The sequence below is a fragment of the Carettochelys insculpta genome, chromosome 1, assembly GCF_033958435.1.
Source record: "Carettochelys insculpta isolate YL-2023 chromosome 1, ASM3395843v1, whole genome shotgun sequence".
Taxonomy (NCBI): Eukaryota; Metazoa; Chordata; order Testudines; family Carettochelyidae; genus Carettochelys; species Carettochelys insculpta.
This window is the reverse complement of record NC_134137.1, coordinates 67,835,894-67,850,099: the sequence shown is the minus strand read 5'-3', so window position 1 is coordinate 67,850,099 and position 14,206 is coordinate 67,835,894. Positions and strand designations below refer to the sequence as shown.

Below are 14,206 nucleotides of genomic sequence, written 5' to 3'. Positions count from 1 at the left end.
GTGAACAAAATTTAAATAGCAAATATTTAAAAACCACTGAGGTAATTTTTCTGGATTCCCCATGTGAGGTACCTGGGCTCTTATTCAGAAAAGCACATACATTTGTAGATTCAACTGAGGCAAATGAGATGTTAACCTTCTTCCCATATAGTTTCTTTGCATGCAGTAATTAATACTAAAGTGTATAAGGTCACTTAAGGATTTGCATTGGGTGCAATTTTTAAGTTGACACACATATTATTCACTGGTATGTGCAGTGTAAGAAGATAAATAAGAAAGAGAACAGTGCTACCACAAAAACAAGTTAGATCTAAATCCCGCAAATTTACCAAAGTAAGATATACTTGTATAAGCAGCTTCATACAGATTAACTGTATCCCCAGTAAGGTATTGCACTGGTTTAACTTGAATGTTTTTGCAAGGGGGCCTGGAGTGAGCAGCCTTTGTACTAAGGAGACACACCTGAGCTGATTCCCAGCCCCACAAAGAGCAGCAGAAAATTCCAGAGAGGGGGAATGCTATGGGACACCAAATGGAAGTACAAAGGCTGCTGGGAGCAAGTAGACTCCACCAGAATAAACTTGGACATAAGAAGAGACTACAGATGAGAGAATATGGGGGGGAGGGATAAGGGGGAGACCTGTGTGTGACCTAATCAAAGGCTAAATAAATGGATTTGAGAACTTTATTTTTAAACTGTTTTAATAATCAAACCAGACCTCCAAAGAGAGATGGTATTTCTGTGTATGTGTGGCAGTTAGTTAAGGAGTCCCTAAAAGAGGAAAAGTCAGGCAGGGTGACGCAAAGCCACCCCTGGCTATGAGGGGACACCCAAAAGAATGTATGACCTGACAGGTTCTTAAGAGAGATAATTAAAGTAGCACAAAAACTCTCTGGAGAACAGCTCTTCTATTTATAATAACAACAAAGTATGAAGAACAGGTTATCTGAATGTTTAGGTAACACAAGACAATAAAAAGTAATTACTTCACACACAACATAATTAGCACATGTAATAAATTACAGCTCAAGAGGTTACTTAATTGTCTTCATAACAGCAATGATGACATTTCTGGAGGCTTGTAACAGACATTTAATGACTGAATAGATAAGTTAATGGCCCAAGACAAAGCCAAGAACATAACCGTTTACTGCCATTACCTTGCAGGGGCCAAGTAAGTGGTCATTAACCCATTATACATTTTTTTTATTTTACACGATTTAAAACACAAACTAAGTATAATATACAAATTTGAGGTTTTCCATTATTTCAGCATAGATTACTTTTCTCAGCTTTTGAAGTAATTTACCTATCCAAAAGTAAACACTTGTTCAATCATCAAACAGGCTTTCCTAAGGGCTTGTCTACACTAGCTCCCTACTCCGAAGGGAGCATGGTAAGTAAGGTGCGGGAGATTATTAACGAAGTGCTGTGCTGCATATGTAGCACTTCATTAAGCTAATTCTCCCCAGCGGCAACTGCAACGTGTCAAACTTCAAAGTGCCAGCTCAAGTGTAGCTGCAGCTAACCCACCGGTACTTCCAAGTTTTAGAGGAGTAAAGGGACTTGGAAGTTGCCCAGGCACTTGGAAGTACTGGTGGGTTAGCCGCAGCTACATGTGAGCCGCCACTTCAAAGTTTAACACTTCACAGTTGCCGTGGGGGAGAATTAGCTTAATGAAGTGCTGCATACGCAGTGCAGCACTTTATTAATAATCTCCTGACACCCTACTTGTCATCCTCCCTTCAAAGTATGGAGATAGTCTAGACACAGCCTAAGAGTTTTATAATTGCGGAATCATTTCCAACAGCATCCAGAAAAGTATTAAGATACCATCATTTTAAAAAATATTCAACCCATTGCTTCATAAGAAAAATACACAGATGAGTTTGATATTTCTAGTTAATTAAGATATCTCAAACCTACGTCAAAAATCACATTTAAGATTAGAACCTCATATTTATATACTCTTTGTAAAAAAGACCACATTCAAATATGTATGATTTCTAAGAAGTCAAATTGCAGTATTCTCTCTCTCTGTATTTATACACATAGGTAAAAATTAAACTGAGTGATATAAATAAGAACATTATTTTCTAAGTCTAGAGACACAAGTTCATCAAAATTCTATAGCTCAGGGATACCAGAGCCTAATCCTGATGCACTATTTTACAATAATTTCTGCTAACAGGATGCTAGCAGTAGTTTTGGTACATTATTATTTATTTGCAGCATAAGACTGTAACTAAATGTTGAAAGATGTCAGCTTTCAGTGAAATTATTTTGGCATAAACTGTGCTCGACAGTCTCACTTATCTTCAGCACATGAGAAATACAGAGGGTTTTTTTCCCCCACCAACAGAACTCAGGCCACAGGCTTCCCCTGTGTTTAGAACTTAAAGATAATCTCCATTTTCTGGGGAGGCAGAAGCAGTCGGCACTCAGATATCAGAATGATGGGCCAGGTATAAGAACCTAAATAGAATAGAACACTGCCATAACATTTTCCCCATGGGTGAATCTCACTCTGGCTCAGTTGTGCCAATAGAATCAAATCCAAGGGCTATGCTATACATTAATTTACATCTGACTTTTGAGTTATGTTTCAAGACAGCCTGAACAGAGAGTCCTCTATTTTGAAACGAACCATATTGTTTGGATCACACAAACTACAGGTTAAACCTCCCTGGTCCAGTACCCTTGGGAACTGAGCTGTCCCAGACAAGGGATTTTTCCAGACCAGGGTGATCAAATCTGCTCCACCCCCAGCAGTCAAGCCCCTGTTCCAGGGCTCCCCTCCCTGCTGTCAAGTGCAGCTCTCTAACTCTCCCCTCCTCCTGCCGCTTGCAGGATCCCTGACTGCTGGCTCATGACCCCTGCCCAGCCCTGAGGATGAGTCATCATTCCCCGGCCTGGAGCTTCTCACCCAGCCCCTGCCATGGCTTCCCCAGGCCAGCTTCCTGCCTGGCCAGCCCTGGCCACTGCTCCTAGCCCAGGGCGAGGGTATCTTGCTGCAGCTCCCTGACAACCCTCCCCCACTTGCCACCAGACTAGCTATGGCTGACCTGCCCTGGACTCCTGCAACTGGTCTGGCTGAGGCAATATTTTCAGAAGCAGCAAAATGAAATGGACTACATCAGCCTTTCTGTCTTACATCTTAAGAAAAAAGCATCTTCCATCAGCATTTCTGGAATCCAGATTCACCCACTTGGCATGTACTTCTCTTTAATATTTCAGACTGCAATTTCCTTTGTATTAGCTGTAAACACTAAGACGTTTGGGATGTGATAGCAACTTGCCTGATCAATATAAAAAGCAGTCCCAGCTCGGATCTCTCGGCGCTGTTTGAGATCAGTTTCTGTGGTGTCCCTCGAAAGTGCAATATATTCAACCTCTCGTTTAGTCAGCTCCTGTGGGTAGTAGTGAGAAATTACTACAGAGCCATAGACTTCAGCACAGTCATTTAAAGTAACTCTGAACAAAAGTTTAATAGCTCTTAGTTGTAAGATGTATTTAGTGTGTTTCTTCCTCATACATAATAGTTTGAATTTTTGCCCAATAAATATTTTATACAGATAAGTCCCTGACTTACAAATGGGTTACGTCCGAACACCTGGTCATAACTTGATTTGGTCGTAAGTCGGAAATACCCTTATACTGTAATCCCTCGAGGAACATGAGGGTTGCATTCCACGCAACCCTCGCATACCTTGAATTTCACATAAGTCGGGGAGGGCTTGGGTTGGGGCCCTGGGAGGGGGCAGGGGAGTTAAGCCTGGGATGGGTTAGTGCAGAAGGGGTGGTGGGATGGCACAGTCGATCTGGGGCTTGCATGGGGTTGGACCCAAGCAGCAGGTGGCTGGGGTGGGGGTTGAGCCCAGCCAGGGGGTTGGAGCCAGGGCTGCAGGGGTGGTGGGTAGAGGGATTGGAGTTGGAGCCCCAGGTGCAGGTTGAAACTGAAGCCCCACATGCTGGGGAGTGAGAGCTGGAGCCTTGGGGCAGTGGAACGGGGTGAACTGGGGCAGGGCAGTTAGCTGGGGGGATAGAGCCTCATGCATGTGCAGCGGCTAACAGCTGAAGCCCCACGCGCTCTGGGGGGGGGGTCAGTTGGGTGGAGGGGGCATTGCACAGGGGTAAACTGGGGCAGGGGTGGGTTGAGCTGGCAGAGGGGACAGAGCCCCTGTGCAAGTCAGAGGCAACTGACAGCCAGAGCCCCAAGCACACAGGGGCGGGGATAAGCTTGGGCCATGGGAGGGAGAGGTTGAGTTGGGGGTGGGGGGTTGAATGGGGTGTGCACCAGGATGGGGTGGTTGAGTGGATGGGGTTTGGAGCCCTGCTGGAGCCCCAGGAACAGGTTGAAGCCAGAGCCCCATACATGGAGGACAGCTGGGGCTGCAGGGGGGAGGGGTGAGCCAGGCGGGGGAGGATGTTTGAGCTGGGGGCAGGTTGGAGCCCCACGCTTGCTGAGCTAGATGCATGGGGGGTGATCTGGGGCCACACGGGGGTTGCGGCCAAGTGTGCAGGGGTTTGGCCTGAGTGTGTGTGGGTTGGAGCCGGGGGAATTGAGGCCCGAGCGTGTGAGCGGAGTTCGGGGATGGGGGTTGGAGTTGATCATAAGTACGAATGGTCGTAAGTCAATGTGTTTGTAAGTGGGGGACTGCCCGTATTCCCCTAGCCTTTTCTAAAATTCACCACAACCAGCCACAAATTATCTAAACTGAAAAGTTGAGCCCTGTAAAATACTGTTTCTCCAACATGACTTTCTAGCATTGGCCACTGAAAAGCAATGAGGATCTATAAATTATAAACAAAAATTCAAAGGCTTCTTATTAAGTTCAATAGGAGACATGTAAGTTCCCACCCTGCTTCTGTTCAGTGATGTTAATATTGTTACTCAGAAAGACAATCACTGAATTTCAATATCCTTGTGAGTGTGTTGGGAACTACATTCTTCTACTACTGAATCATGCTGTTAGCTTTTGTAAGCTTTTTGAAGCATGAACTGTTTTTTTTGTTCTGTGATTATACAGTGCCTGGGCACAATGGGGTCCTAATCCATGAATGGGCTCCTGGCTCCTATAATATATATTATTTCTATTAATAACAACTGAAGTTTTAAAATGTGGAAATTAACAAAATTACTTTTGTGAGGAAAAAAATGGGCTTGGGTCATTTTGCTTCTTTATGAAATAGGTTTGAGTTTTTTCCCCTTATGTTTGTATCCTATTTGGCTTTTTTGCCCTTAGAAATAGCAGAAATCCTGTGAAAGACTCTTGCTCTGAAGGCCTCAGTGGGGTCTCAGATATACACCAAGAATGCTCTCAGCTGAAAGACAAGTGGCATCTTCCCAGATAGCTCATTTGAAGAGTTGTAAGCAAAACATTCCAACAAAAGATTTGTAAGCAATCTGAATGCCATTTAATTACATTTTACTGTCTTGACATCTAGTAAGTTATAATGATACCAGTTCTCTCATGGCCCATTCAGCTCCCAAGACAGACACAATCTGCATTTCTAATATAAACAAACAAAATGTGGCAAGTAAACTGCAGGCAGGCTTCTTTTGCACAACATGAGGAAGCACAAAAGGACACGATGCAGTAGTTTTCTGAGTCAATGGGTGAAGCCACAGACTTATGGATCAAAGTGGGGTGGGCCGGAAATCTCAGAAATGGTGCAGTCACATGACTTCCAACAGATCCTTTAAGCTCAGGGTGTGGGTGACACACTGCCTCCTCTTTCCCCAGTGGCAGAGGAGAAAATCCCAAGCACACCTCTCTACCTATGCACTATAAGGAAAACTTGCAAGGGAAATATCAAAATACTCCTTCCCTCTCAAGCCCTTCCCTCGGTTTTTCGATTTGGCTCACTGTATTTTATATCACACAGAGACCTTAATTCTGAAAGATGTGAAACTTAAAGTATACGCTGTTTTTTTCCATTTGTGATTGTGTATGTTAAAACTTTATCAACTGTTCTTTCTTACTACATTTGAGTGCTTAAGCAAACATAATAGTCACTTAAATTTTTGCACTTTTCATACACTGTAAATCAAACTTTGAAAAGCATGTGTATGGAATAAGATTTTGGCAACTAAGTTTTAAAGCAAGTCATATAAACCTAATACTATATTTTACAATTCAACAAACACTAGAATACACACAAAAACACACAACAACTAAATTATCTTAATTACTTCAATTCTCCAGTAATATATATAGGATTTTAAAATGTACCAGGTACTGCATAGCAATAGAGCGTCGAAGAGGTCCTGGGGGGCCTATGAGAAAGACATCTTGCCCCAAAAGATCTTTTTGCATTATCCATCTTAGATGTTGGACTACAGACTGGGCCAAATTGTCTGACACTGTAAGACAAAAAAATTACAAATTAACTCCAGTCTAAATTATGCAGTTTTAAACAAATACTATTAAATGAGGTTGGTGATCGCTAAGGATTACTGATATACTCCTTTATTTAGCCTTTACAACCTGAATAAATCAATCAACCAACTGTATATTTGAAAGAGTTTGCCTGTCTTTCTGTGCTCAAGAATTCTTCCTAAATGGTAAGATGTGGGATCACCAGTTTTGTATGCAGCCTCCTCCTATGTAACTTTAAGTTAGGTAAGTGTTTGATTGTATCAGGAAAATAGACTGTTCCCCGAATGAGACTGCTTCCCCTAAAACCACAAAGAAAGGAGAGACAATCACCAGTCAAGGTGAGAGGAGCTGGACAGTGATACAGCCCATCCACATCCAGAACTGACCCAGCTGCAAGCCTGCTATCCCCCAGGCATCCTTTAAGGACCCAAACATTGCTGGGTAAATTTAGTACAAAAAAATCTTAAATTGAATAACTCAAACGCAGCTAATTTTTACAGTCTCTGTAACCACTTATCTATCCAACCTACCCTCATTCTCCCTGCCTCACTCCATTCGTTTGTTACAATTTGTCTCCATTAGGTTTTAAGCTCTTCAGGGCAGGTACTGTCTCTTATTATGAGTTTGTTCAGCAGCTTGCACAATCTGGCTGCAGTTTTGATTACTGTAACATGAATAATACACGAATGATTATTATTGTTATTAGAGAAACAGGACTTATGTGGCCTGTATTTAATTGCTTTCCATACAAAATGACATTTAATAGGTAATAAAGTCTGTACCAGATCTAGCAGCCTAAGTTTCAGAGACAAATAATGTCTAATTTAGTAAGGGTTTTTAAAATCAAATTTTTCTATACATTATGATCTACTATAATACAGTTAAGTGGCTGTGCAGAGTTAAATATTCTAAGTATAGTCAAATCTTAGTATTTTAGTCTTCAACAATATTCAGTCTCCAAAGACAGACAAACTTACCAGCCTCAAAGCAAACCCAATGGCTCTGCATTAGAGCTGCTGAAGTCAGAGATGGAAGCACACCAGAAAAATACCACTTATCCTGCTAATCTACATTCCAGTATATTCCTCAAAGCATAGTCTGATAAAATTCATAGTTTTTGATTTCAGTATTTCTATTTACTCTCTGAGATGCAAAAGTTGGTCATTTGGAATAGATTTCTCAACCATAAATAAAAACTAACAATCTTCTTCTGTGCCCTTTTTTAATTCTTCCCATGTTTTGCCACAGCCATTTAGCACACAACCATAAATCTGCTTACATTACAGTACATTACTAAACATGGCAATGGACTTACAAACAAAAAATGTGCCCAAAGCATTTGATAAAATTAAAAACAAAAAACAAAAACACATGCAAAAGCAATTGGTTTCTATGAATGGTTACACCACAAACAACTTTACCAGTCAATCTCTCCTGGAGATTGGAACTGTCACAGAAGACACTGTCCCTTCTGCAGTGCATCCAAGCCTCACCTCAGCATATTCCCAAATTAGCTTCCAAGATAAAAGCAATACAAAAGTTAACCTGTTCTTTAACTCCAACATGCTAATAAAGAACTCCTCTGGGGAGCCAGGTGCAACAGTGTCAGGCTCCCAAGCACAATGAATTCGATTCAAAGACATGGTGCTTTCACATCAGCCTTCATTCAAACTTTTAAATTCAAACTTGACACTACACCCACCTGGTTCCGACGATGTTATGATATTGATATTAGTGCTCCCTAAATTGAGTGAAATGGTATTTACAATGAAGGTAGTCACTTGGTATAAGCCAGCTAACTGCCTTAAATTTGAATTTCTCTGGTAGTGTAGATGTAGTCTAAGTGCTGGGCAAGCTACTGAGTCTCTGAGTCATACAAAATAATTAGCTGTTAGGAACTTCATATGTTTCGTCTGAGACTTCTCACTGCAGCAGACTGTGAGCCTGTTTAGAGGCAATGAAGAAACACAGAAAGGAGGCAGGGACAAACCAAGTTCCCTCACTTTTTCCTTCCATTTACAGAGGACTTTCCGAGATGGTGGGTGAAATCCTGATCCCACTCAAGTCAATGAGCATTCAGCCATTGACTTCAATGAAGCAAGGATTCCACCCAGTGCCTTTAGCTGACACGGCACAAACCAAAACTTTATGCTGCCCTTACATGAGCTCCCAGAATATGCAAAGATTGTCACATATCGAACTTGTGTAACTTTTTCACTTAGATTTCACTGTCTCCATCCATGAAAGCAGACAAGTCTGGTAGAATGCAGAAGTGTTAAGGGAAGAAATGGTCCGAGCCCTCTGGTTAAGCTGAACCACAAATTTAGAATTAGCCCTCAAAGATAACAAAGAGTCAAGCATTCAAAAAAAACCAGGACGTGAAGCAGAAAATCATAAATGCTCTGAAATGAAATGTCAGAGTTACCATATCTCCTTTGATTTAAGCTGTACAAATGGTCTTCATTCCCTAAAATCTGTGCCAGAAAAATCCTTTGTATCTTTGGTCCAGAACAATTTCAATCCAAGAATTATCCACACAGGAGTGCCAAGAAGCTGGGAGCACCATCATTACCAAAGAGGGTTACAAATGGATTGGCCATGGGTTTCATATGGAAATGTATTCCATCACCAGACTAGCAAAATGGATATCCAAAGGCCAATGAAAAGAAGGCTGCCTGAAAACAACATGGTGATGCTGAGCTGAAAAATCCATGGCACATCTGGGGAACCACTGAAAGACTTGCCACAAACAGACATGAGCGGAGGTGTTCTGTCACTGCCTTAAACCGTAGAGACATACTGGGTAGTAACTAAACTAGCCTGTACAGTCAGTAAGAAGCATGAATTAATACACACAACTACTTTGTTTCTATCCACGACTAATAAGCACAGAACAGAGCTATCTGCTGTCTTCTGAGGCAATTGCTATAGGCAAGTCTTTGCAGAAACAGGGCCTTAAAGCAAGAGAGGGACATCCCTTAGACAACTTCAGATGCTGGATATGTATCCAAGCTGCGCAGAAGAAACAAAGGAACCAGAACTTGAAAAATAAGTATGTACAAAATTATTTTCTAACATCTGGTTCCCTTTTCATTATTATATTTTATGGGATGATCCAGCCATTTCAACGTTGCTCTGAAAAATTAAATTCTATATGCGTGCCCAAAGCATAAAATGAGCATCTGTTTCAGGGGTGGGGACGCCCTGGCCCGTGGACCAGATCTGAAGCTCAAGACTCAGGGCACCCGTCCACAGAAGTTGGCCCACAGCACAGTAGGCTGTATCTGGCAGGACCCCGTGCCCCTAGACAACTCCTGAGGCCTCCTCCCATCCAGACCTTCACTCTCACACATTTCCTTCACACTCCCTTCCAAACCCCTCACACCACCCTGACCTGTCCCTCCCACCTAGACCCCCCCCCCCCGACACCCCCAACCCACCCAGGCTCCCCATCTGCACCCTGTTTCTGTTCCCTCCCTCTCAGACCCCGCCTTCTAGACCACACTTCTCAAACGCTCCCACACCCTTACTCTCACCTAGACCCATATCCCCAGCCTGTTCATGCTCTCCCCTCAGCCCACACCCCCATCCCTCTCCTCTATCCCCCACTTGCCCACATCCTCTACACCCACCACTCTTTTATACCCCCTACCAGCCAGATCCCCCCCACACAGCCCACTCCTGCACCCCATTCTGGCCCAGATCACCCACCCCCAACCAACTCCAGCACCCTCCCACCCAAGTTCCCAAACTGCTCCTGCATTCTCCCTCCCACCCAAACCCCACAGCCCTAGCCCTCATAGAGTCAGGGACCACATCAGTGAGGTGGGTTTTTTGCTTCTCACTTCTGTGACCCCAGACTGATCTGTGTATGGGCCAGTGGCCCCTGACCTGAAATCTATTTATTTCATAAATCTGAATAAATGCAATAAATTCCAAACACATACAAATTACTTATCCTTTCAGCTTATCTAGATTTTCTGCTAAAGACAGAATTTTGTAGTTATTCATTTTAAAAGCCTTTTAATTCACCTTTAAAGTTAATCGTATTTCTTGTACAAAAGCACCTGTTTAAAGCATTATGTGGATGTAGAGGGTACAGGAAAATACAGCACACTTTTGTTGTTTAGATAAGATTCTCAGTGCAGAACAAAGAGATTCAAAGCTGAATGTTTTTGACCTGCCAACCAGGAAAACCACTAAAAGCTTGATCCTGCTTCCACTGCCATCAATCGGATTTTGCTCACTGATTTTAATGGGAAAAATAGTGGGCCCTAAGCACTAATTGTATAAAAGAATGTGCATATTTGTAACACACAATCAAAGGAAAGCGACAATGCAAGTAAATGTTTTTAAACAAAAGATTATTTATGGACACAAATGATAAAATATGATTTGTTCCATCTGGTGTCAGCAGAGAAACGTAGCTATGCTGGAATAATATTTTCTTCAAATGCAATACGCATTTTACATACATAGAACATACACATGGTGGAATTATGAAAAATGAGAACAGAATGTTGAGAATTATTTAGAAATGAACAGATAGGACAGAAAGTATATTGCCTCTATACAAATCCATGGTACAACCACTTCATCAACACTGTGGTCACCCACCCCATCTCAAAAAAGATATACTGGAATTGGAAAAGACACAGAAAAGGGCAACAAAAATGATCACGGATATGTAATGGCTGCCCACATATGGCAGATTAACAAAAAAGGGATTTTTCAGCTTAGACAAAAGATGATTGGGGATTGGTGGAGGCGCATATATGACAGAGGGCGTAATTGTTGTAGAGAAAGTAAGCAAATACAAATTATTTACTCCTCAGAACACAAGAGCTAGGGGGTCACAAAACACAATAAGGTTACATCTACGATACAGTAGGGAGGTCGATGCACTGGTGGCCAATTTAGCAGATCTCATGAAGCCCCATCAAATCAACCATGGATTGCTCTCCAGTTGACTCTGGTACTTTACCCATGGCAAAAAGAGTAAAGTACTTGATGGGAGAGTTTCTCTCACCAGTCTTTCCGTCCTCTCCTCCCCAACCCTCCATAGTCTACGCCCTGCAGTAACTCTACCTATGCTATGTCAACTCCAGTTACATGAGTTACGTTGCTGGAATTGAAGAATTTAGGTCAACTTTCTGCAGCAGTGTAGACCTAATCTAATAGGCAACTGGTTTAAAACACAAAATAATTTCTTCACACAATGCACAGTCAATCTGAGGAACTCCCTGCCAGAGGATATTATAAATGCCAAGACTAAAACAGGATGGGTAGGGAAGGCAACCCTTAGTCACTGTTAGCCAGAATGGGAAAGATTTCCTCTTCTATTCACGTCTACTGAAGCATCTGGCATTGCCCACTGTTAGAAAACAGCATACTGGCCTATATGGAACTTAAAACTGGCTGTACTTAGACTAATGATCTAATAGCGTGAAACTTTCAAGGACAGCCTGTAGGAAATTTTTAAAAAGCTGCATAATAAAACATGGCTCAAGAAGAGAGGGTTCAAGCAGCAAATCAAACAAACTGCACTAGCCAAAGATTGCTATTGATAATTACTGAAAAAAATATTTCATTTTTAAATTACAAGATGATTTACCCAACATTGCTTGGGTCATTACCTCAATTAAGTTTTGTTTTTTGGGCAAATAAAATTAAAATGTGCATGCTTCCTTTAAATCATAGCTCGGGGTGGGGCTGTGGATAGGCAGATCAGTATGCAGGCTGCCCCAGAGAAAGAGGACTACCCCAGCCCTCTCACTGAAGCAGATTGGGGCCAGGTGAGAAGCACCTTTCCGTGGCCATTGCAATTCCAGAGGGTACAGCTGGGGAAGGGGTGCAGGTCCCCTTCTAGGACTGGTACAAGTATGTCCACCCCATGTGCTCCCCAGCCAGAGTGAAGAATGCAAATAACTGTGCACTTCCCCTTGGCTCCCTGACTATGGGAAAAAGGCAGCACTGTTCCCTTAAGAATTTGAGGGCAGGGAGGAGTAAGCTTCACCCTAAAGGACACTGGTGGTGGTGGGGAGGCTCAGGATGAGGGGAGTCCCAAACAGGAGTGAGACTAGCCCCCAAGCAGCACTTTTCACATGCCTGGTGATTCTATCTCTTTGCTTCTTATAAAACCATACAGAAATCCTGTTCCAGGCCTATCCCATTTACCTGGCACAATCCAACCCTTACCTTGCTTTAAGTGCAATAAAGGGAAGCTGCACAGTAAATTTGATGCTCTTAGCTTTTGGGCTATGTCTACACTACAGTGATCTATTGACAGACATTTCTGTTGGAAAATATCTTCCAACAAAACTTCTGTTGACAGACTGCGACCAGACATGAGAGCAGATTGCCCTGCTGATCTGCTCTGCTGCCAGATCGTGGCTGGACTGCCCAGCCCTTTCTCGACAGAACGGACAATTGGAAGCACAGCAGACAAGGCTGCCTAGTGATCTCGAGGCCCTGTCTGTCCACACAAGGCCCCCCAGACTATCCATACAATTTTTTTGTTGACTGATTTTGTTGAGAAAGGCTGTCAATAAAATATATTGTCTGTGGATGTTCCACAAGTTTCGTCAAAAAGCTCTCTAGTGTAGACGTAGGCTTAATGTTTAGGAGGAGTTCTTGAACAGACAGGATAAACTCTTTAATATAGAGTTTATATTTATATCTATATTTATAGATAGCCACAAAAATAAAACTGTTTTATTTAATAAACTTATTCTGGAAAATGTAAGATACAGACGATCTTTGAAAGACATTAGTTCTAGTCTTTAACCTGTTTCTGAACTTGTCCCGTATGTTTTTTTTGTGATAACTGCTCTTCATTAAGACGGCTACAATATTTATAGATAAGGTTCTAGGTAGGTAGGAACTCTTGCAGCAAAACTGAACTCTTCAATGTCAAAAATCATGCAATAAAAAAGCATGGCAAAGGCAGCTGTCATGCAGCGTGACTGTGAATGCCTCTGGAGTATTTCACAATAATATGTGTAGCCAGTTTTATTTTTAGGGTGGCCTCAGGAAAAAAACTTGGGTCAGACTTAAAAGCAACACCAGAAATAGAAACAAGATTTAAGAATGTACAGCAACATCTGCAAAACAAACTGTCATGCAGAACAGAACATAAACGCTGTACTGCATACAAAAAAAACCTCTAATGTCTCTGGGACATTCCCCTGAAGATTTAATGTACTCCAATGCACTTATGTTCTCTTGATTCTGTTTCAGCAGCTTGTAGTATTTACCCTGGATCATTAATATCCAAAAATACTGGCTACTAAATTCCTACAAAATTTCGTAATTTCCCTTTTTAGGGATAATGACACCAGAAGCAGCATTCTTAATTGACATATTGAGTAGCCAGGAGCTGGAAAAATGTTTCTATGCTTACTCATTCTAAATCATGGTAATAGAACACAGGTTAAATGTCTTTCAATTAAAGTACATTTTGAAAAGTAACAAAAGTTAGTCATAGGTAGTCCGTCATGTCCGACGATGACGTCTTGAGCTTGCACAGGCTCATCCGTCGTGGACTCGCATGTGGCTGAGGAGTCCAAGCTTTGAATGGCATGGGCATTCACAGTGGGAGCAAGGGAATTGTCCTGGCTCTGTTGGTGCAGCTGCTGCTGTTGCTTTCTTCCTCTCACAAGCATCAATGAGGCGTACGTGTCGCTGCTCTTCAAAGTTGTCATGCACATGTCATACGAGAGCACGCCAACCTGTTCAGTCTTTTGCACGCTGCTCCAGCTGATCTGGTTTTAAACCAGCATGAGCAACGTTAGCCTTCATGCAGTCTTTGTACCTCTTGTGA

At 42.2% G+C, this 14,206-nt stretch overlaps 1 protein-coding gene across 6 annotated transcripts in view; it reads right to left on the bottom strand.

The window, feature by feature from the left end:
- The window catches only part of VWA8 (von Willebrand factor A domain containing 8), a 279,042-nt gene that overhangs the window by 236,551 nt on the left and 28,285 nt on the right, over positions 1-14,206 (bottom strand). For all 6 annotated transcript variants that reach the window (XM_074988426.1, XM_074988442.1, XM_074988464.1 and 3 more), the window contains exons 3-4: positions 6,238-6,368; positions 3,301-3,411 (exon numbers count right to left, since the gene is read on the bottom strand). In XM_074988426.1, the coding sequence (XP_074844527.1) occupies positions 3,301-3,411; positions 6,238-6,368 (242 nt within the window). The remainder of the gene's footprint in view (positions 1-3,300; positions 3,412-6,237; positions 6,369-14,206) is intronic.